This window comes from Hemibagrus wyckioides, linkage group LG10 (genome assembly GCF_019097595.1).
Source record: "Hemibagrus wyckioides isolate EC202008001 linkage group LG10, SWU_Hwy_1.0, whole genome shotgun sequence".
In the NCBI taxonomy this organism is placed as follows: domain Eukaryota; kingdom Metazoa; phylum Chordata; class Actinopteri; order Siluriformes; family Bagridae; genus Hemibagrus; species Hemibagrus wyckioides.
Window position 1 is genome coordinate 5,124,389 of NC_080719.1, and position 24,961 is coordinate 5,149,349.

A 24,961-nucleotide genomic window follows, 5' to 3' on the forward strand; every position below is an offset into this window, starting at 1 on the left:
CGGTGTTCAAGTAAATCGGCTACCACATGTCACACCTTAGATATTCCATCCTTTGTTCACCTTCTTGAGTTTGCAGTCTCGGGTTACGACACACAGTAAAGGTCTCAAATACACATACGTTTCTTGATTCACTACATTTGACCGTGTCACCATATTCAAATGTTAAAGATATATGAGGAGTACTTCCTGTTACCTTTAATTCATTGCTAGTAACTCACAGCTGTGAAAACTAATTCAGGTTCTCATAGAAATGAAGACGCAGAGCTTTCTCTTTGAAGCACCAGAAACACCAAGTCTGTGCCCTCAGGAAACCACTTGAGATAGCTCTATGGTTACAGAAAGCAGATTTCATTCGGGGAAATACCACTCTTACTCACAAACATATAGCACACATTCTTCTTAACTGCTTTAGACAGACTTTATTTGGTGAGGCACAAATAATTGTATTGCACTTCGTTTTGGGAGATTAAATAGGTTACATTTTAGTCCTCCCACCACCTCTTTTTCTCTGAGCTGTGAAACGAGGAACACGTGTATGGGGCGTGGCCACTGGTGGGAAGCAGGTAGTTTTGTGCTGCTTTACCTCTCCCAACATTCGTCTCTCACTTGCATGAGGAACTAAGGTGTGCCAGATGACAGGGAACAAACTAGCCCATTAGCAAGGACAGAAAATGGTGGAGGGCACCAGCAAAAGTGGGGAAAGAAGGTACAACATTTATCCTTGTTCTACCTGGTTTTACTTAACATTGTTGGTTGTGTGATTGATTTTGTGCATCCCTTTTTTGTTTGTCTGTCATAAGATACATCACAGCTAATAGTACTGCCAATGAGAAGGAGTTGCTTTAGATTTAATTAATTTCTGTAGTTGTTTAGTTGTGATGTATTAGCCTAAAAACCATATGACTTTATTGATGCCAAAATTAAAACCTTTATTGTAATCTAATCTACTTTTCAGGCTGGATAATCCAGAAGTACCCTCTGATTGTCGGTGTTCTCGACTCAGAATTGGCTTCTTCATACTTGTAGTTTCAGTCATGTTAGTCATCTGCTATATGAACTTAACAGAAATGGCAGACATTTGGTCTGAGACAATTCAAAGGATATACAACACAACATACAACAGTCCAAGAGTAGCTGCAAAATTTACTAAGGGTGCATCACCTTTAGAATGGACATCTGCCTTTATTTCAGAAAGTAAGGCAACTGTCTCATCTTCTGCATTACCAGGTGAGCAGTGTACACCTGAAACTACATATCTTGTGGCATATCCCTGTAAATATCATTTCACTTTAAACGAATCAGAGAGGTGTCAGAATGAAAAGCCATTCTTGGTCTTGATGGTGCCTGTGGCACCAAACAACAGGGAAGCTCGTAATGCCGTCCGAACCACCTGGGGTTCTGAGAAGATGGTTATGAACAAAGTCGTGAGCCTTTTCTTCATACTTGGTCAGCCTGGACCTGAAGGGAGAGAGGAGCTCCAGCAGAAGATCTTGCATGAGAGCGAGGAACACCATGACATCATTCAGAGCGATTTTCTGGACAGCTATAAAAATCTCACCATCAAAACTATGCTGATTATGGACTGGCTGACAACCTACTGTCAAAACGCGTCCTACGCCATGAAGATCGACTCTGACATGTTCCTAAACGTGGATGTCTTAATGAATACACTTATCCATGCACCCAGGGAGAACTACATGACAGGACTTGTAGCCAAAGGGGCTATTGTTCTAAGAAACCCCAACTCTAAATGGTATCTGCCAAAAGATGTGTTTCCTGAAGACTTTTATCCGCCTTATGCTCTGGGCTTGGGGTACGTGCTTTCCTTGGACCTTCCTGAAAAGCTCCTTGAAGGCTCCATGCATGTCACACCTGTTTACATTGAAGATGTATTTTTAGGACTGTGCATGAGGTATATGGGAATACAGTACACTAGTCAGGCTGACCAGAGCCTCTTCAATGTCTTCCCTGTTCCTTACAACCGCTGTCGTTACTCAAAACTCATTGCTACAACAACAAATAGCTTACAGCATCAAGTTAACTCTTGGAAAGACCTTAAGAAACCAGGACCAGCTTGTTAACCTTGGATGAGTACATATAGTGATTCAGAGCGTATGTACGGACGAATTGAGATGGATTGTAAGAAGATGAATGTGCAATCTAAAGTGTACACAGGAAACAAATCTTCAGGGTTTGTGCAAGAAAGGAAGTAAGTGAAACTTTTGAAAATTGGAATAAAGCCTATACTTGAGGACACTTGAGAACACTAGATAAGGTATATTAATATATTTTTATATGTGAATATTTTTAATAAACAGACTGGTGAGAAATTATGAGTAATTGAGTGATTTAGTATGTAAAAGTCTAGAGATAAGTCCTAGACTGTACTGTACTTGAGAGATGAACGCTGCTTTTCCAAAAAATATTTGATCAGTGTGTTTTGTTGATTTCAGTAGAGAGCGCTGCTCCACAAAATGTTGCTTCGTAATTTTCATAGTTGTTTGATATGGTTGGGTTTGGTGAGGGTGAAGGTCAGAGCATATGATTCTGGGAGGGACCACTCTAATCAGGATAGAACTGTTTCATCATATGATAAAGGTGAAAGGTCAAAAGTACTTTGTATTCACTTTAACAATGACATCTTAGCAAGTTAAAATATCTTGAAACTAGTAAAATTGATTTTGTTTTTATTACTGTTATTATTATTATTATTATTATTATTATTATTATGTCTGATAAACACTCAGAAACTGTAAGTAGTATAAGAGAAAGCTAGCAGAACGCAGTAAAAAGCAAAACCCTCAGGATTTTACATAGGCAAATTGCACTACACAAATTTACGTTTTGTATAAAATTAACTCGCTACACTGAAAGCATATCAGTAGAGTTCAATTAAATTTTGACCCTACTGACAGGTTGAAAGTAGTGAAATTCCTTTCGGGAATGTTGTTATTGAGTTGTGGGGGGAAAAACTCAACTCATTTGAAGCCTTTTTATTTGATTGAATTTATTTATTATGCCCATTTACATTACTGGGAAATACAAAATGTGTGTGGAAAAATATGTTTGCACCAATTAAGCACCTAAATGAGCGCCTGTATGTATTTCGCTGCAAGGCAGCTGAGATATTATATTTGCATTGTATGTAGCAATTCTGTGGAACTATGGAAGGAGGAAATATAAAAGTGACTCAACACCCAAAGTGTATATGCAACTATTTTTTTTTTACCTCATTCTTTTGAGATTAAATGTATAAGAAAACAGATGCCTGAACATGAACATGTAAAGTTTTCTTATGTTTTATTTTGCATCAGCACCTGCACATGCAAAAAAAAAATCCTTCACAATGGCAAACACAAATACATGAAAATCTGAGGCTGTGGAGAAAGCTTTGCTTTTTTAAACTTGACTGCTGACCTACAGCAATGCATTTTGTGATGCAACTGGTGGATACCTGATGGGACTTTATCTATATTAGATAAACCATATCTGAATTACAGAAAATCAGGGAGATGGTTTAATAAATAAATATATAAATAGAATTGAGATTTTTAAGAGATGAAAGTGTTCTCAAAATAACGACTATATGTGATTAAAATTCCTGCCTTGAAAAGAGGTTTCTTTGATTTTTCAGTTTATATGAATATTGTATATATGAGAGTGTACATAACCTTTGTTCTGCAAATTTGCTCTCTTAACAGTGTGTCTATGAACGTGTACAGAGTAAGCCTTCTATTAAGCACTAAAATTAATCAACAGATTCCAGGATACAATTCAGCATAGCCTATTTTCAAGTATTTTTAATGGCAAAACATATTATTTAATCAAAGGCAGTGGTTTTTCCCAAGTGAATGAACAAACTGTAAAGCAGTGGCACTGTGATAATGGTGTGTCATCCACTTCATACTTTGTTTACACTAAGGAAAAATGATTTAAGACCAGACTTATGCAATATCAGTTTCAGAGAACAGATAAAGGAGCTTTACACTTATGTGCACACTATTTCAGCCTATGTCACATTCAATTAATTTGCCACTCCTTCTCATCACAGTTGCTGAGTACGGAAGCAAATATACTTTATCCGGGAAATTAAACAGTGCATTTAACTGTAATGTACTTTTAATTCTTTAGATGGAAACTCGAGACAACAATGTAAACAGTCAGACAATACGCAGCATTTTACTGTCCAAGACAACATTTTTTCCTTGTGGTCTGTTTCCGTGACTTTTGTAGGTCCACACAACTACAAAAAGTCTCACCTCTTTAATGGTTATTTACTATACCTATTTATGTACCTATTGTTCAGTAAAATGCACCTGCAGGTCAGCTTACTAGTAAGTATATTTTTGTCATGAAAACAAAATGGATTATGCCACCTAGTGGTGAACGAGTGATAAAACGAACATCCTGAGCTGCAGACAGTGTGTGTGTGTGAGGGGTTTTGATTAAAATAGAAAAAGGGGTCAGCTGTTTACCTGTCGCTGAACAACAACCCAAAAAGCATGATAAAGCAGCCATGACTGTGTCTCACTGGGTGAATCACTTCATTAACATGATTGACTCCATGAGTGTATGTGAAGCAACGTATATGGACACCCGACCTTCACAAACAAATAGGGTTCTTCCCCAGACACTATGTGCAACTCAGAGTGAGACAGTTTGTATATAAAGAAATGCTTGCAGTCACCTGATCTGTGTCCATGAACCTTTGGCAGTATAGTGTGTAGCCTATATAAATAGATACATATGGCTTAAATCATAAAATATGAAGCCATTGAGATTTGTTGTTTATTATTATTCCAAGACACACAATATGCTGCATGGTCTGACTGATCGCCAACAACTTGACATTTGATTTGAATGTAAACACTTCCATCTCTTAAGTATTGTTGAAAGAGACTGAAGTTTGCTTCTTATTCGTATGTTTCTTAAGAAAATATTCTATTAAGCTTCAAAAACTTCCAGTAGTTTTGATCTCTCACCTGTACATGGCACCATGAAGAATGCTAACATAGACAAAGCTGGGAACATTGAATAATTTGAAAGTATTATCCCATACCATCAATGCCTTAGTCACAAAAGGTTAACAGTGACGTAAAATACTTAATTATAAGACATTATACTCTATTAATGGCTACTGAAATTAAGTTGTGCATTCCTGTACACCTACTCATTCCGGCAGTTATCTAATCAGTAAATCAATGATCGAATCTGAGGCCACCAAATGATATTCACCAAATCTGAAAGACTAGAAAAATGTAGTCTGGTCTGATGCGCCATCTGCATCAAGTGAATTTTTGCTGATGCACAAAGATAAAAGGGTTAGAATTTGGCACCAACAGAACCCAACCTGCTTCGTGTGAACAGTCCAGGCTGGTGGAGGTGGTGTAATGGTGTGGGGAATGTTTTTCTTCGCACACTTTTAGCCTATTTGAGTATTATTTCTGATCATGTACATCCCTTTATGGCCACAGTTTACCATCTTCTAATGGCATGATAATGCACCATTTCACAAAGCAAAAGCCATCTCGTATTACGATCAAGAATAGTTGATCATGAGTTCAGCGTACTTCAGTGACCTTCCCTGATCTGAATCCATTAGAACGCCATTGTGGTATGGTAGGATGGGATTGAAATTTACAAGCTCATACTCAAGAAGCTGTAGTCATACTGAATACTCGTTATTAAATATATGCCTGAGAAATACAATCATTTAACAGGATAGTTGGAATGTTAGTCAGTGTTCTGTAGGTTACACCTACAGAGATTTTAGTTCCTAAAGAAATGCTGGGAAAACACATTAGATGTGGTACTCAAGTGCCTACATCGTTTGATAGTATAAAGTAACAAACAAAAGAGAAGTGAAAACGAGAGCTGAGAAAATAAGCTTAATACCATGGTGGTGGGGTAACAGTAGATGGCTGAAGCTGATGGGTAATGTACTGTAGCACTTGGTGATGTATGGCTTGGATGCAGCTGCTTGGCCATGGAAACCCATTCCATGAAGCTCTCTGCGCACTGTTCTTGAGCTAATCTGAAGGTCACATGAAGTTTGGAGGTCTGTAGCGATTGACTCTGCAGAAAGTTGGCGACCTCTTCGCACTATGCGCCTCAACATCCGCTGACCCCGCTCCGTCAGTTTACGTGGCCTACCACTTCGTGGCTGAGTTGCTGTCGTTCCCAAACACTTCCACGTTCTTATAATACAGCTGACAGTTGACTGTGGAATATTTAGGAGCGAGGAAATTTCACGACTTGATTTGTTGCACAGGTGGCATCCTATCACAGTTCCACGTTGGAATTCACTGAGCTCCTGAGAGCGACCCATTCTTTCACAAATGTTTGTAAAAACAGTCTGCATGCCTAGGTGCTTGATTTTATACACCTGTGGCCATGGAAGTGATTGGAACACCTGATTCTGATTATTTGGATGGGTGAGCAAATACTTTTGGCAATATAGTGTACATTGTTTACCTATTGTTTAAATGACCTGTTTTTAACGAAAATGTTCTAATGGTCTTTATGTTATACTGAGCAACAATTGGTGTTCTATCCAAAAAGCTTTACTCTTTTTTGAAAACACTATTTGCCCTTTATGAACCATTCTTGCAAATGTAACCTCTCAATAAGCTGTAAACCACACACAGAGATGTCAGTTTATTATTATTTATAATTCTGTTATAAACATAAATTATTGACTTCTAATTAGGGCCAGGGTGGATCCGGAGCCTAAGCCAAGAACACTGCACACCAGGCAGAATTTACCCACGATAAGGATCACCAGTTCACCACATGGCACTATGAACACACCTATTTACACACTTACTCATACCTAAGGTAAATTAGGGACATTATCGTGTGGCATGAGATGTGGATGGAAAAAGTGTGAGAACCAAAAGAAAACCCAAGCATGAGAGTAGAGCATCCACACCGTGCATTTATTACTGTAGAATTCAAACTATTTGTGACATTTCCACATAAAATATTCACATTTAATATAATAAAAGTTGATATGGTGAAGTTTTCTGTAACATTTACATAACTTTTACAGTGTCACTGCTTTGTAACTCCTTTAAAATCTCTTCTAACTCTAAACACCTGACTTAAAAACCAGATACAGAAAAGAAAATGTATGATGTATGTTCCAATAGTTCTAAGTTGTTTACCATATCTGCATGTAAATATCAAGAAATAAATGTTGCAATTCTGAGCTATTGTCTCATATTCATCTTTTGATGTTAAACCCAAATATCTTCAGCGTATAGCAAAAATAACAATAAAAAAAATTTGTTGGACGTGCTGTTCCAATACTTTTGGAGGAGGCTGTAACCAGCAGTTTTTTGCAGTTAAGATTGCACACTTCTCACCTAGAGTATTTTCAGTGGTGTTAGACTTTAAAAACATGTAAATATTTTATGTAAATTATGTGCAGGTTCTGTTCCAACAACATTTTTACGTTTTTATTTAATATTTACTCAGCAAATAACCTGGGTGACATGAATAATTTTATTGCTTAATCTTCCAACTGCCATATTCTTTCGCATTTTGTTCCAACTCAACCCGGAAGCTGTTGATTGCTGTTTCACCACATACTTTCTCTTATCTGTCTCTAGAAAGTGTGTTAGACAAAGGGCAAAAGCTCATCTGCAAAAACGTTGAACTGTGAATGAATAAGCTCTTCTGTGCATAAAGTTACCTAAGCTGTGCTATGTAAATTTAAACGTTACAGTCTATCCAGGGCAGTATGGTTTTAATGTAGGTCCTAGGTTCACACCTGAACTTCCCATTTGCATGCAAATATGCAAATTTCATTCTGGTGCTCTGGCTTCATCTGGCCTCTAAGAAAAGACATACCTGGAGATGGACTTGTAGGTGTGTTAATGTATGTATCAGAGACTCTCCACCCAAGGTGTGTTCTAAAATGTGACAAGTATTCCAAGATTCAGATCAAATTAATCATCTAATAAATAAAAAAGGAAATATAAAGATGGTAACTAGTTCAGCAGTTATTAGCATTGGTGTGCCATGCTGAATATACAGGATATGTAAAGGTGTTTGTGGGCTCTGTACATACCTGGGACTAGCTCTAAGGGCTTCAGGCAACTGAGAGACGGTTAAGAAACTTCATATTTTCTGTCATTTGAGTTTAGAAGAGTAGAGTTTATATGTTCTGCATTAAGGCACCATAGAGACACAATACATGGAGAAACATTAAACACACTGACCAGTGACCACTGAACAAATCAATACTGCAGTTGTGAATATATACCACTGCTAGCTTAAAACCTGAAATCGAAACTTCCTTCTTTTCATGTTCTCTTCTTTTAGCTGCTCCCGTTAGGGGTCACCACAGAACATTATTGTTTTGGTACAGGTTTTTACATCCTTCCTACACACATCCTCACATTTTTTTCTAGGCCAATGAGAGTACACTGACACATGGAGTCCCCAGTGGCTGGGTTTGGTCCCTAACTTGGAATTAAACCTGGGCTTCAGCAGTGAGAACATGTTCAAGGATAACCTGAACACCTCAAATTGTAAGATTTGTATGTAACACATATGTTTAGGCTTAGGACAAAATGTTCAAATGTTCAAATTTCTAAATTAGAAATCTGAAATATAAAAATGCAGAATGGCTAAGGCCACATTTAGGGCCAAAGGTTTAGGAATATCCCTGCACTGGCTCTTAATAAATGTGTTATGCGCAATGTTATCAATGTAAACATAGTCTATATTTTCTGTCTTTAAATTGGTAAGAAAATAAAGTAGATCTACATATACCATATATCCAGTACATGTTGTGTAGTATATTGAGTAGTATACGAGTGTGCACCTTGTGCTTGTAATTCTAGCAGTGCATCAGGAAATTGAATCCCAACACTCAATATGTGTGCTCCTGCTATAGCTTCAATCCTTTGGCATCAGAAACCTGACTCTCTGCAGCAACAAAACAATAAGTGCAGAAGCGTCAGTTGAACGTTGAACATTGTCTCTCTCTCTTTCTTTCTCTCTCACGCACACACACACACACCATCCTAAGTGACAAGCTTTTTAACTGAAAAGAGAATATAAGACCAGCTGTGTTTTGGTCTGTCCTTATACAAAACACGTATGTGAGTATGACAGTACTGTGTCCAGTTTGGTGTTTTCATTCAGTTAGTACTCCAACCGGTTTGAGTTGAATGACTCTGCATTTTTTGTGCTGAGTCACTGATGTGTTAATACAACAAATGAACTCAGACTAAAGGCAGGGATATTTAGAGTATTAAACAGATATACTGTATAGCCAAAAGTATGTGGACACCTGACCGTGCTTGTTGAACATCCTATTATAGATTTAAAAAAAAAAAACAAGCAATTATAGAAAAAAAAAATAAGGAGTGTGGCTGTGGAGATTTATAATCATTCAGTGATTCATACAAGATCGTTGAAGAGGTCAGACATTGATGTCAGATGGGAAGGTCTGGCTAACAGTTTAAATTCCACTTCATCCCAGAAGTGGTCAGTGGGGCTGAGGTCAGAGCTCTTAGCAGGCTAGTCCAACCTTGGACAACAAGTATTTCTGGTCCTTGCTTTGTGTTTGAGCCAGTTCCTTTAGGTTCAGCGAAAAAAAAATATGCAAAATTCTATAGCATAAAAAAACATTGTGGCTTCAACTTTGTGGCAACAGTTTGTACAGAAGAGTTGTAAGATGATCATGTGTCCACATACATATGGCTCTGTATTGTACAAATAGAGTCATTGCATTGCAGTGTATGCATGTATTTTTTTTCTTTGTCAACCACTTACATGAGTTTTACTTACTTTATTTTGCCTGTTGCACTCCTGACAGTATTTTCCATCTCCAAAGAGCCTGGGAGCTTGAAAAATAACCACTTTGAATGACATTTTCTGTTTGGGTTGGGTCTTAAGTTGTGCTATTGAACAGCAGGTGGTCTAATCAAAATATACGGAGGGAAAACTGAGAAGTGAGCTGAGCTCCATTTTACAGAAAGTTTTACTTTAAAAGGACAGAGTACGGACAGGACAAGATGGTCTGATGTCACGTGACCATCATCTGACTTAACGAGGTCCAGTCACATGTGGCCACATGTAGTCTAGTCCCTGTTTAATAGTAGCCTTAAGCGCTTATGAGCAACATCTAGGGGCATGGCATAAAAATAAGAGTCGAGAAGTAAAATGTCAGAATTGTTCATGGACGCCTTGTAACCTACGGCTAGATCCTGTATTTTTTTTTTAATCTTTAATTATAACAACCCACGCAACTGCATTGTTACGCATGCGTTACTACTCGTGCACTTTGTTGATTTGCCAATCAGGTGAAGCATTAAAACCGTGCGGTGTGTGTTTGTGTGTGTGGTTTCAGGGCAGGTGGTGGGAAATAAGACAGGTGTGCACTGTTCGCTAGATTTAAAGCTCCATTAAAATACAAGCGCGCACTCCGCCTCTACATTCTTACCATACATCGATTGCGCAAGCGCAACATCTCGAGAGCGCTTGTCACGCGAGCCCTATTTAAGATCAAGTTTATAATCTTCCCAGATCATTTACAGAGTAGTTCTCCAACCTGCTTGGACTGTTCCACATACCTCTCCATCAAGAACAACAATGGGTGAGACATGTTGGCAACGACTTTTAATTGCACTGATTTCCTTTATTTAGATCTGATTAGTCTGATCTGGTTGAGTCCGTGCTCTGCATTCTGATGTGTATGAGCATTTAACTGTGTTCATCTGCAAATAAATGCTTATTTTGAAATGTGTATTTTGTATGCACGTAAGTGTATTTTGTATACACTTTTGTATTTTGCAATCGAACTGTCCGTGTGTGTGTTTTCCTCACATAAAATGCACAAGGGTTTTTTTCCCCCCGAGAATTTAAGTACTCCTAAAGTTTGTTTTTTTCCCCCACTTGCATCCAAGGAGATTGCCCTGGAGGACACCAAAGACCTATTAATGATGGGTGATATCCCTAGCAACCAAGAACAAATGTCAAACTATCTAAAATATGCATTAATAAGTAGCTGATTAGATGTCACAGTGTTTTAATAATTAATGTTTAATTTTCCTACCATTCAGTTGTTTTTGTAAACATTTATTGAATCTATCCCAGACGTGACAGTGCTTTATTTTGCTGGCATTCTTTTGGCAAACCGGTTATTATTTATGTTGTATGTCATGAACATGTTTTTCTGTATCATCCATACTTGTATGTGAAGGATATGCAAGCAAATACTTAAAAACTTAAAAAAATAATAATAATAATTTCACAGCATAAAATGTAAACGTCACATTTTTACGAGGAAATTTTATGTCACATGTATACACTACCCAGTCATGTAGTTTGTAATGGATAAAACACTCAGTGGACATGCACTTTCAGGGGAAATAATCATCAAGGGGATGGTGTGATGCACAGCATAGATACCGTTACCTATTAGATATTAAGAATATTTTCCTGTTACAACATTCCAAGAAGTGTTTTATTTCTCTTAAACCACAGCCAGTTACCGTCACAATTTTTTTTATTTTACTCAATTATATAATTAATTATATAATTGAGTAAAATAGCTGTTTAATGTTGTGGAACTTCCACAAAACAAGTCAGTTCTTGTTATTAATCACTTTATAGCAGTTATACTGTAAATGCCCGTTTCCTCACCAGCTTGAAGTTAAGGAAAACTATTAGCTCATTATGTTACGGAGAAACTCCCCAGTAACATAATAATGCTAATGCATAATAAGTCCTTCCATACATGCTAATTAAAGTTCTCCTTACAGAAAACTTTAGCTCATCACAAATTACATATTCAGTTAGTTACGTACACGTCATGCACCATACAAGACCCTGTGTACATTGTTTGCTATAAAAACGATAAATAAACCTTTAAAAAATGTAATCATCACTTTCTTACCAGTCAAACTGGAGAAATGTGCACCATTTGCAAAATTTGTTATTCTTGGATTTTCTTTGTTGGATTTTTTTTTTTGCCTCAGTTTTTGCTCAGATGTGTTTGCTATTTAAAATTCCAGATACCCCATGAGCTGGATTCCCATAGAGATAAGTTTGCTCATGCTACACAAATCAGATGTTCGCAGGGCTCACGAGTGCTACAACTTAAAACGTTCACTGTGTCTTCTGAAACTGATCAGGACTTTACTGGGTTTATAGGTCATGTATTTACAGAAATTAACTCTTAATATTGAGGTTAATATTTAAATATTCATCAGAATAATTTGTTATTCGTGGGTTTTATTTAATTAAGTAATTTATCAATGTATTTATTTATTTATTTGCCTCAGTTTTTGCTCGGATGTGTTTGCTAGTTAAAATTTCAGATACCGCATGAGCTGGAGTCCCATGGAGATTAGTTTGTTCATGCTACACAAATCAGATCTCCAGAAGTCTCACGAGGGGTACAACTTAAAAACGTTCACTCTGTCTTCTGAAACTAATCAGGACTTTATTAGGATTATAGGTCATGTATTTACACACAAAAAAACTCCTGATATTGAGGTTAATATTTAAATATTCATAAAGAGCCATACGGAGCGTTGGTCTGCATGGTGGCTTAGTGGATAGTATGTTTGTCTCCATGGTTGAGGGTTTGATTCCCACATCCGTTTTGTGTGCATTGAGTTTGCATGTTTTCCAGGTGTTTCAGGGGTTTCTTCCAGGTCCAGATTGGCATTTCTAAATTGTGTGTAGTGTTTAAGCTTGTGTGTGTAATTCTGCTTTGCAATAGGTTGTCCAAGGTGTTCCCTACATTTTGCCAAAAGTCCCATGCGATAGACTCCATGCTCCTTTGACCCAAAGAGTCTTTTATTCCTGAACTATACACTGACAAAACGTTTATGAGTCAAAGCTTAGATTAAACCAATCCAGTTCAAGGGACCAGAGAACCAGCAAATAATTACAAGAACTCGAATATCCTCGCTCATAATCCAGTGGGAGTTCCCAATGCTGTATTTTTTGAGAAACTCTAATGAATGATGTTTTAATGAACACTTTGCTTGCTGAACCTGAGAGCTGTTTGCTAAGAGAATGAGTTTTGTTATTTGTTTGAAGTATTGTTCATGATTTATTTAAATGAGTGATGTAATCTCCTCATTTGCCAGGTGACTGAAATGCCCAGTGCAAATCTAATCTTATTTCACCTGTGTATACAAAGGTTGTGCAGTGGAGAATTGATTAAATGAAAACCACATTAAGGTCACTTTCAATTCAATTCCATTTTATGTGTATAGCGCTTTTAACAATGAACATTGTCTCAAAGCAGCTTTACAGAACATAAGAAACAAAAAAGTCCTAGATGTTAGACAAAATCATCCCTAGTGAGCAAACTTGAGGCGACTGTGGCAAGGAAAAACTCCCTTAGATGGTATGAGGAAGAAACCTTGAGAGAAACCAAAAGGGATCCCAACCTCATTTGGGTGACACCGGAGAGTGTGATTATAGATTATTCTAAACACAGAAATGTGTGATATGAACAATGTCCTTTTTGCAGTTATGTACAGTAAGATACAGCATATGTAGAATGTTATGTGTGTATTAATTAGGAGGTTGTTGTCGTCCTCAAAGTCCACATAGGACTCACTGTGTAGGAAACTCCTTTAGACTCCCCTAGATTTCACTTTGCAAAAGAAAAACTACATGAACTTTTGAGCAACAACTTCTGACCAATCAGATTTGAGAATTCAACAGCGCTGTGGTATAAAAATAGGAACTGCACAGGATACACTATTCAGAACAATAGGCGCAGCGCCAGAGTCTTTATTTGAATGTTTTTTTTTTCAATTTTTTTAAATCCTCAAAAGAAATGCATCTTTCTGCCAACTTTTAATATTAAATCTGTATTTTTCAGTACCTCCGAATTCTTCTGAAAGCTTAATGAACTTTTTTTGCAATAAAAGGCAAAAGACTACAATGAGTCTTGTGTTCTATAACATAAATATATGTTTCATTTTAAATGTCGTAATTTTTATTACTATATATTTTTTTATATTTCTGCCTAAAGCTGTCTATTGTTAAAAGCACTATACAAATACATTTCTATTGAATTGTATAACCAAGTGGTCAACAATGCTATTATTAACTTAGACGTGTTTCAACACGGCATAAAGTATTGTTCGATGTGAGGCTCTCAATTTGATATGCCTGTGTATTGAAATATGCAGAATATTTAACAGTCTGTGTGATAAAAATAGACCTGATGTATGTGGTATAGTAAATATTTATTTACTTATTTACAAATCAAGTCCATACTCCCTTCTCTTAAAAAAGTAGCTTCAGTTTTTATCTTGAATCAGAAGATGCTACAGGGATTAAAAACACACACACACACCTAAGCATGCGTTTCTTTTTTTCTGAGATAGCATATCACCGTATAAGTATTATCACGATCTCAGATCTTTGTCATTTTATATGGGAGCACTTTGGCTTCCTGGTAAGTTACGACACTTACCTTAGACATGGATTCCAAAAAAACTACAGAGAACAACAGCTAGTTAATGGCAGATCGCAAAAAAAAAAAAAAAAGCCCAGACACACCCCCTTGAGGATCAGACCACACTGGTGAAAGCTCAGCCAGAGGGCTAAAGCTTAATTTGTCATGTAATTTTAATAACCAGACACACAGATTTAGTTTCCTTATATGCTGCCAGTAGTCTGAATGGGTCACAAAAACGCTGAATAACTATTACTCAATATAACTCATTAACTATTTATTTGTTCTTGTACTTTAATGAAAATGGAAACCTAAGACATGTATTCAAGCAATGCTTATTTTACTGTATCATATAAGACACATCATATAAATCACGTCAGATTTTAATTTTGTGTATTGTTACGCCAGAAACATTCAACTATCCATTTTTGAAGGAATAATTATTTAATTTGAATTAATGAATTGAAGCAAATGGATTTAATCTCCAGCTCATTGACTCAGGCATAAATGACAAGAACTTAAACCGAAGCTGTTTTGTGGAACTTTCCAGAAGCTCTAATAGCTTCTTAATGAACACTGTAGTTTTTTATAATTTAATATACACTACCAGTCAAAAGTTTGGACACACCTTCTAATTCCATGGTCTTTCCTGATGTTTATTTCTTTCTTCATTGTAAAACAATGCTGAAGGCGGCCGAAATACACAATAATGTCGTTTGAACAGTTGATATTGAGATATGTCTGCTACTGATGCTCTGTAAAGCCTTCATAACGGCTCTAATCTGAGGTGCTGTTAATTGGTGATTTCTGAGGCCTGTAACTCTAAATGAACTTCTCCTCTGCAGCAGATTTGTATTTGATAAATAAAACCTTTAAATGAATCTAAACTGAGATCATAGGGTTCAATGGATGTTTTGTTTTATATATGTATATATCAGGTGCAGAAGCCTCTGTTCCTTTATAGTATTTGAAGAGATTATGAAATTTTATGCTGCTTTTTATCCATGCACAGATCCACGGAGCCACTGATACCTGCTTCACGTTTTGATTCATGTCTCTGTGTTTTGTTTTTTTGTTTTTAGCAGAAAAGACGGTGCTGATTGTTTACGCACACCAGAGTCCTAAATCTTTTAACTGTGCGGTGAAGGATGCGGCTGTGAAGGTTTTCACCGATCAGGGCTGTAAGGTGACCGTGTCGGATCTCTACGCCATGAATTTCCGAGCTGTGGCCACAGCGGATGATGTGAAAGGTCAGCAAAGGTTGAACTTGATTCTGTAGTGTTTGTAAAATCAGAGGCTGTGGAAGAGAAATGATCCAACACACTTTTGCTTAAATATTTAATATATAATGCTACATAATAAGCTATATATAAGCTATATATAATATATATATATATATATATATATATATATATATATATATATATATATATATATCCTGAGGTCTGGCCATAAAAAAGTACTAAAAGTACTATTTATTTTTAAGAAATATAAATTATGGTTGTGTCGCGGTGTACACTGATCCAGGCCGCCAGAGGGAGCCCTTGCCTGAGTATTGACTGTTTGCATGTTGTTTCCGGTTTCAGGACTTTTAATTGTTTCCTCGAGTTACGTGCCAAACCTTGAGATATATATAAGCAAATCAGAATATATGTCTAAACGTCTAAATAAACGTCGTTTATTAAATTTATTCGTTTATGTGTATGATCCCTGTCTGATTCTCGGTTTCTGTTTTGGTTTTGTTCGCTCAGTATTTGCTTTTCCGGTTTTGACCTTTTGCCTGCCTTCCCGTTTCTGATTCTGCCTGCTGTTTATTAATACATCTGCATATGGATTCTACCTCTCACGCCTCCAGCTCGTCGTTACAGAATACTTCGCCCGATATGAATCCAGCGGATATGAGAGCGGCTTTGACGCTTATCAGACGGAAGTGGATTCGCTGAGAGCCGCTAATGAACAGCTTCAGCAACAGCCTACCACGCCAAGGCCCAGTACTCGAGTTATAGTGATGGGAAGTTCGGATCATTTTACTGATTCGGGTCTTTGAATCGCGTTCTGCAAAATGAACGAATCTTTTCGTTCACTTCAGCAGAATGCAATTAAAAAGTTACATGTTAATTCCCTAACACATCTACCTACGCACATATTGATCACATGTCGAATAAGAGAAAAGTGTCATATTATAAGTAATAGCTTACCTGTGTCTTGAGGCTATGCAGTCTGTTACTTCATCACCTCACCTCTTTTTTTGGGTCGAGTTCGTTCTTTTGTCACGTAACATCCTAAACTGAGCTATGCCATGCCGTCTCCTGTATACCCGACAGAATGATTCGTCTCCAGCGCCTTCGGTTCGAGTCATTTTGTTCATCACGTGACAGCCCTGTATGGCAACGCAGTCTGAGCCAAAACAGAAAAGATTAGTTTACATAAGTTTTTGGATTCACGTTGTTCGTTCTTGTAATGTGACTGCTTCCCGTCTCAGTATCTTATGACAAATACAATATTACATTAGTATTATTGACTTCATAAGGTATTAAATTATAAAACTATAAGATATCATAAAATTATCAAAATATTTGTGCAATAAACATTTTCTGAAAAAGAATAATTCTGTCAGTCTCTTTTATTATTGCTTAATATTTCTTGAGGATATGTGTGGTGTGTGAGGTTTTTTTTTTTTTAAATAAATAAATAAATCCATATTTTACTTGGAAATGCTAATTTGCCTGTTCTGTCTTTATCTGTAAACAAATAATACTTATTAAAATAAAATAAACCTGCAAACACAAAGTACCTATTGTTTATTTTGCCACCAATTATGCATTTGCTGGTATAATACTGATAACTCATAAACTCATAAATGACACAGGGGCATAACAGAAAAGCAAATAACCCTATTAATGCGAATCATTAATATTAGTTTCATACAGTAAGGTTATTTTTAGGTCAGATTCTATATTATTAAATAACTGCATATGGATTAAAAACAACACTCAGATTTATGCATGAATTTATACATTTCTATTTTCTACACTGCAGGGTTAGCTGATGTTTATTCAGATACATAATACAAAGAATAAATAAACAGTAAGTTAATAAATAAAATAAAATAAAAAGTAAGTAGATAAATAAGAAAGAAAGATAGATTTTCCCTAATGAAGTTTAAAGCATTAACCAACTCTTTATTAAAACATTTAGTGTTATGGAAAAGAACCATAATGACAGATATTCACACATTTATAGTCTGTAGGAAATAAAAAGCTATAATGCATCACGTAATAGTAAGAGTAAAAAAACTGTAAGGAAACTTTGATGTTTGAGAATGAACTCATTTCTGTATCCAATAAAGCGGTCATGTCACGGTACAAACCAGAAGACTCGAAAAGTGAACTAATCTTTTCTGTTTCCAGCTCAATGACTCAAACCCGAAGACTCGAAAGGTGAACTAATCTTTTCTGTTTCAGTTTCCGCGCTGATTGACTCTGGTTCTGCTGTTAATCTTATCGATTATGACCTAGTTCAACAACTCCAAATTCCCCTCGTTCCATGCACACCCCCATTAAAAGTTACTGCCATAAATGACCAGCCCATAGGAGAGGGCCTGAGCCGCCATCAAACTACTACTGTTACATTACAGATTGGACTGTTTCACTGTGAGAAAATCTCCCTGTTTGTCCTCGCCCTCGAATCCCATAGTTCTGGGTCTTCCATGGTTGCAGCTCCACGACCCACTTATTTCCTGGAAGAAAGGAGACATTCTGAAATGGTCACCGTACTGCACTAGAAACTGTTTTCTGTCTCACCCTCCATGTCCACGTCGATCCACGTCTATTGAGAGCCCCAGCATCAAGACCAACACAGCACTCCCCGTGGAATATCATGATCTCCAAGAGGTGTTCAGTAAGAAGAGGGCCGCCAAGCTGTCACAGCATCAGTCTTGGGATTGTTCCATAGAGCTTCTCCCCAATGCCATGCCACCTAAGAGCAAAGTTTATCCTCACTCCATACCTGAGAAATGTGCCATGGAGGAGTACATTCAGGAGGCTCTTGCCACAGGTTATATTCGGCCTTCCACGTCACCCGCCGCCACAGGGTTCTTCTTAATGGAGAAGAAGGATGGAGGCCTTAGGCTCTGTATTGGCTACTGGGGATTAAACGCCATCACTGTTCCATACCCCTATCCTCTGCCACTGGTACCTGCGGCCCTAGATCAACTCCAAGGGGCCAAGATTTTCACTAAGCTAGACCTTCGCAGCGCTTATAATTTGATAAGGATTAAAAAGGGGGATGAATGGAAGACGGCCTTCCACACCACACATGGGCACTATGAGTACCAGGTCATGCCTTATGGTCTCACTAACGCTCCAGCAGTGTTCCAATCCCTCATTAACGAGGTCTTCAGAGATATGTTGAACCACTATGTCATCGCCTACATTGACGATATCTTGATTTATTCCGCCAACCTGAAGCAGCACATCGTGCACGTTCGGGCCTTCCTTCGTCGTCTGGCAGAACATCATTTATACGTCAAGCTTGAGAAATGCGAGTTTCACTGATCATCCATGTCTTTTCTAGGCTATGTTATGTCACAGAGTGGCGTGGAGATGGACTTAAGCAAAGTATCCACTATCACTGCATGGTCAGTTCCGTCCACCATTAAGGATCTGCAATGATTTCTGGGCTTTGCTAACTTCTACCACAGATTCAGAGCCCACTTACTTCCCTACTGAAAGGGAAACCACGACACCTCAGATGGACAGATCAAGTGAAGAAAGCATTTTGTCTCCTGAAACAAAGTTTCACCTCAGCTCCTATCCTGTGTCATCCTAGGCCTGACTTGCCTTTCATTGTGGAAGTGGACTCATCGAGTAGTGGGATAGGTGCGGTCCTGTCTCAGCGACAATTGAAGACAGGGAAAGTGCATCCCTGTGCGTTCTTCTCTAGGAAGCTTACTCCGGCTGAGGTGAACTATGATGTTGGTAATCGGGAATTACAGTCTATGAAAGCAGCCCTGGAGGAGTGGAAGCACTGGCTGGAGGGAGCCAACCACCCTTTCCTGATTATGACTGACCATCGAAATCTAGCCTACCTCAGAGAGGCCAAGGGCCTAAACCCACGCCAAGCCAGATGGGCATTGTTCTTCTCGAGATTCAAGTTTTCAGTCATGTACCGGCCCGGCTCAAAGAATGGTAAAGCCGACGCTCTCTCTAGACTCCATGACACCACAGACCAGCCCACTTCCCCAGAGCCTATTCTCCCTTCTTCGATTGTCATCGCCCCGGTTCAATGGAACATTCTCAGGGAGATAGAACAGGCCCAAACCTCTGAGACTCCGCCACCTAACTGTCCTCCTGCCAAGGTATTTGTCCCCACCTCGCTACACACCCGAGTAATGCAATGGGCTCATGAAAGCCTGAGCACCGGGCACCCAGGCATTCAGAGAACTATCCAGTTACTACAACAGAGGTTTCAGTGGCCGTCCCTTCATCTGGATGTTGAAGAATACGTCCGCTCTTGCAGCACGTGTGCACAATCACGTACCAGCCGCCACCTGCTAGAGAGCTTCTTGGAGCCACTACCCGTTCCTCAACGTCCCTGGTCTCACATTTCTATTGACTTTTTAGTGGATTTACCTGAGTGTCATGGTTATTATTGATAGATTCTCGAAAGGCTGTAAACTGATCCCCATGACGGGCCTCCCCACGTCCATGGAAACTGCTCAGGCTGTGTTTCTTCATGTGTTCCGTAATTTCGGCCTACCTGAAGACATCGTGTCTGACCAAGGGACACAATTCACGTCCCGTGTCTGGATGGAGTTCTGTTGTCAGCTGGGCATCAATGTCAGCCTGAGTTCCGGTTATTATCCGCAATCTAATGGCCAGGTAGAACGCCTCAACCAGGAACTGGGGAGGTTCCTTCGAACCTATTGCAGCCACGAACAACAAAGGTGGAGCAAGTTCTTACCATGGGCCGAGTATGCCCAGAACTCCCTCCGTCATTCATCTACGGGTCTGACCCCGTTTCAATGCATCCTGGGCTATCAACCCCCACTATTCCCCTGGTCTGGTGAACCCTCTTGTGTCCCCAGTGTGGAGGACTGGTCTAGGAGGACTCAGGAGGTCTGAGAGAGGGCTCATGTGAGGCTCCAGCATGCTGTCAGGAGGCAGGAGATACAGGCGAATCGCCGGCGATGCCCCCACCCTACGTACCATGTGGTGTACACTGATCCAGGCCGCCAAAGGGAGCCCTCGTCTGAGTATTGACTGTTTGAATGTTGTTTCCGGTTTCAGGACTTTTAAGCAGCGTGCTCCCTCTGGCTGATCACGAAGTATTGTTTCCTCGAGTTATGTGCCAAGCCTTGATATATATATTCTGATTTAGACGTTTATGTGTATGATCCCTGCCTGTTTCCTGGTTCTACGATTCTCGGTTTCTGTTTTGGTTTTGTTCACTCGGTATTGGCTTTTCCGGTTTTGACCTTTTGCCTGCCTTCCCATTTCTGATTCTGCCTGCTGTTTATTAATAAATCTGCATATGGATTCTACCTCTTACGCCTCCAGCACATCATTACAAGTTGATTAGTGCATGAATGAGTCAGAATAAAGGACGATATTGTGCTTTATTTATTTATTTCCCTGAACATATTGAATGGAAACAGTGCCTTCACACTAAGCATTGGGTTTGTTTGTTTACAAAAATGACCGGAGCAATATTATTTATAATGTAACCATTACACCAGCTCTCTTTCCAGCTAGCTAGTATAGGCTATCTAACTAACCTAGCTCACACTATAGATTACATTTAGAAATATGTATGCAAAGAAAATAAAAATGGGTTATAGGATGTCAAAATATGTACTGAAAGTTCTCAAAAATTGTTACAATTTGACAGAGGAATATTGATAATAAAATATTTATAAATATAAAAGAAAAAGATATTTTTAAAAAAGTATTTATATTTGCTAACTAACAAGAGACACTTTTTTATGTTTGTTTTATGTCATTATTTTTAATAAATAATTACATTTGTTCCTTTTAAAGAATGACTTTTTGTGTGTTTTATTTGTTCCGTTTAATCTTGAGTATATTATAGCTGCTGTAACTTCCATTTTACCCTCCATGTTTGTTTATATCGTTTGATTCGATAAAAAGCCCATGACCTGATTAGTTAGGAGATAAAAAATGTACAAATGATGTTGTACATTATCTTTTCTATCATTTGGTTGATACTTTGGTCCAAAATGACTTAGTTTTACCACAGAGAAAACTTGACCACTTCCTGTTTGAGATTCATCATTGATCGAATGGGTTGAGGTTATGTTTGTCCCAAAGAGGAGAAGAATCTCCACCATCTCCACCCTTTGTATCCACTTTGTTTTCCTGGTTGCAGGGAATCTGAAGAACCCTGAACACTTCCGCTACAATGAGGAAACCTCACTCGCCTGGAAGGAAGGCAGACTGAGTGACGACATCGTAGAAGAACAGCGTAAAGTGGAGCAGGCTGACCTCATCATCTTCCAGGTCTCTTCATACATCTCTCTTTTTTAACGTCTTTCCCAGTTTTGCCCTTTTCCCTGCATGCTCATATTAATTGTATTCCTATTGTGAAAGAAAATAATGAAGTGTTTTTGAATTATTGCAGTTTCCTCTTTACTGGTTCAACGTCCCTGCTATATTGAAAGGCTGGATAGACCGGGTGCTGACTCAGGGATTTGCCTACAGTCTACAGAACCTCTACGACAACGGCTTGTTCAAGGTCCGAAATGCACACATTCAAGGAAATTGCTATAAAATCTATATTTTTTATGTTTTCTGAGTTTAGATAATTATTTTTTAAGTTTGATTTTCAGTATTTTTAGTTCGTAGGTTTTATAGGCAGACTGATTCTAGTGTCTGATTCTGTGGGATGTGGTAGCTTAGTGGTTAAGGTGTTGGACTATGGCTCGGAAGGCTGTGAGCCTGAATCCCAGGTCCCCCAAGCTGCCACTTCTAAGTCCTTGTGCAAGGCCCTTGACCCTCAGTTGCTTGGTTGTATAAAAAAATTAGATAAATTGGATAAGTCACTCTGCATAAGGGCATCTGCCAAATGCCAGAAATGTAAAGCAATTACAGTTTAACAAGTGCTTCATCTTACATGTTTTTGCTTTGGTGAAATCAAAACAATCAGTGCACAAAAGCTTTGTTATTTAACTTTTGATTTTGCGTATAATTTGTGTATTATAATATATATATAATTATATTATTATATAATTATAATGTATATATAATTTGCGTGTAATTTTCCCCTTTTATTTAGTTGTATTCTTTTATTTTCAGTTTTTTGTAATTTTATGTTTTTTAATTATTTTTTAGATACTTATGAAATTTTTATTTTGTTATTAAGTTTAAGTTTTTCATTTTTTTATTTCATTAATTATTTGTTTTTTATTATCATTCCTTTTTCTTTTCTTTTCAATTAGTTGGCATTTTTATTTATTATATTTCATTTTTGTGTTTGCTCAGTTGTTTCTAGTTATTTGTTTGTTTGTTTGTTTATTTATTTATTTATTTATTTAAATTTTCATTCAATTGTTACTTTTTCTTGTGTCTTGTCATATAAGTTTTGTTTTTTCCCCATTTGTTTTAGTTTTTGCTAATGATAATTATTATATAATTTATACATTATATAAATTTCTTTTAGTTTTTGCTAATGATAATTATCATATAATTCATACATCACACCTAGAGATAAATAACTACTGTTGTGATTAATTACCTTATTTTGCATGTGCAGCTGAAAATCATATTTAATCGTGTTTAATGTACACTATAGAATAAAAAAGCCATGCTGTCATTCACTACTGGAGGAATGGAGTCCATGTACCTGCCAGACGGCCTCAACGGAGACATAAATGTTGCATTGTGGCCCTTGCAGGTGAAATATGTTTTTTTGTGTTGATATTAGACTTAGTATTCAGTCTTTCTTGTAACAGAACCACTAAATAATAAACATCTTTTGTGCAGAATGGAGCTCTGCGCTTCTGTGGTTTTCAGGTCCTGGCCCCTCAGATCTTCTGGAGTCCTGCACACGCTCCTAACGATGCAAGAGTGGCCTTGCTGGAGGCGTGGAAGGCCAGGCTGCGAGGACTGCTGGAGGAAAAGCCTCTGTCCTTCGCACCCACTGAGCTGTTTGATCTCAGCTTCCAGGCAGGGTTCAGACTCCGGCCAGAGGTGAAGGAGGAGTTTGCATCTAAACCATACGGCCTGACCACAGCACATCACCTGGGAAAACCTCTTCCTCCAAACAACCAGACCAAGGCTGAATAAGAAGCCGCCCGAGCCATCTGATCAAACAAACCCCAGTCTGAATCATAAACCTGCAAACTTGTAGGATGCACACAGTTAAAATGAAATGTGAAGATTTCATTTTGAAATTTTTTATTTGAAACTAATGCATATATATTAATATTAATTCCTAAAAATAGTATATGGAAATGTACTACTGTAAGATAAAAATTTTATCTGTAGATAACTGAAATATTGTGTAGTACTGTACATTTTACAGTTGGTTTAACCTGTGTACATGTTCTTCATGTAACTTCTCTGACCTTTACACAGTAAACCTTTGAACAAACTGCATTTGTCATCCTGTGCAATGTGGAATCTAAGATCTACGGGTACTTCAAGTATCGAAAATTACTGTTAATCCTTGGGCAAAGTTTATTTGCTTAAGTCAAGAATATAAAACAAACACCTCTCACACTCTCAGCTATTTGCAGGTATTTCCTGTGGCTAAATGGTGCTTTAGCTAGAGAGAGTAAAGAAAAATATATTAAATGTTAAATAATATGCTGCGTTCTTCAACTAAATAATACACTGCAGTCATATATTTTTAATTATTTCACTCAAGTAAAGCTTCTTTGTTGAAACATAATATATCAACATATATAAATAAATGATATAGTAACCAAATGCATAATAAAACATAACCTGATCTGATTCTGATTAATATATTTAGGAATTGAGTTCATTTTTATTGAATTCTATTTATCTACTTATCAAATGTTTAAATTCACAGCAGTTTAGTGAACTCAGTCCACAGCAACAGTTCTACATTAAAAAATAAATAACTTTTTATTTTATTTTTTTTTGATTAATTGTACCAAAACATTAGTGACTTGCCTTCATCTAGTCCCATTCGTATAGTTTTACAGCCCTCACGCGCCCCCTAGCGTCTCTATAAAGAATCGCAGACGTCTAGGCTATTTCCATCTAGTTAATTAAGTAATTCGCGTATTTTAAAATGCATTAATTTTATTTAATACAGCTTTCTTTTTACAAAATTTAACTTTACTTCAATTTTAAAATACTTCTAAATTATTATTTACCAATAAACACGTTTTATATTAACTGTTGCATCTATCTATCTATCTATCTATCTATAATAAATGATATATTAACATATTATATATTAATATCTGCAATTTGCATAAAACTTTTAACAAATCTCGTCTCCAGTAGGAACTGAGAGGACGGG

The 24,961-nt window shown here is 37.5% G+C and overlaps 2 protein-coding genes across 7 annotated transcripts in view; one reads left to right on the plus strand and one right to left on the minus strand.

The window, feature by feature from the left end:
• The window catches only part of sult5a1 (sulfotransferase family 5A, member 1), a 75,481-nt gene extending 58,601 nt beyond the window's left edge, over positions 1-16,880 (minus strand). The window contains exon 1 of the mRNA XM_058401841.1: positions 16,645-16,880. The gene's annotated coding sequence lies outside the window, so the exon portion shown is untranslated. The remainder of the gene's footprint in view (positions 1-16,644) is intronic.
• nqo1 (NAD(P)H dehydrogenase, quinone 1) lies at positions 433-24,049 on the plus strand. Of its 6 annotated transcripts, none has more exons than XM_058401835.1 (6): positions 2,001-2,209; positions 15,529-15,696; positions 21,836-21,966; positions 22,088-22,201; positions 23,258-23,359; positions 23,449-24,049. In XM_058401835.1, the coding sequence occupies exons 1-6, from the start codon at positions 2,152-2,154 to the stop codon at positions 23,749-23,751; spliced, it is 876 nt and encodes a 291-aa protein (XP_058257818.1). In that variant the 5' UTR covers positions 2,001-2,151; the 3' UTR covers positions 23,752-24,049. The 6 variants fall into 6 exon arrangements, 4 of the variants coding, with proteins under 4 accessions (XP_058257818.1, XP_058257819.1, XP_058257821.1 ...); XM_058401836.1 differs by lacking the exon at positions 2,001-2,209 and adding an exon at positions 9,869-10,319 and having other exon boundaries at positions 15,532-15,696; XM_058401838.1 differs by lacking the exon at positions 2,001-2,209 and adding an exon at positions 10,351-10,612 and having other exon boundaries at positions 15,532-15,696; positions 23,449-24,048.
• Positions 24,050-24,961: the final 912 nt, after the last annotated feature.

What these genes read in the sequence shown, in the direction of transcription:
- nqo1 (XM_058401835.1), top strand. Translation starts at nt 2,152, where the DNA reads ATGTGCAATCTAAAGTGTACACAGGAAACAAATCTTCAGGGTTTGTGC. An exon ending in CTGACCTCATCATCTTCCAG is followed by an intron (nt 21,967 to 22,087) that starts GTCTCTTCATAC and finishes GAATTATTGCAG; the next exon opens with TTTCCTCTTTACTGGTTCAA. An exon ending in TTGCATTGTGGCCCTTGCAG is followed by an intron (nt 23,360 to 23,448) that starts GTGAAATATGTT and finishes TCTTTTGTGCAG; the next exon opens with AATGGAGCTCTGCGCTTCTG.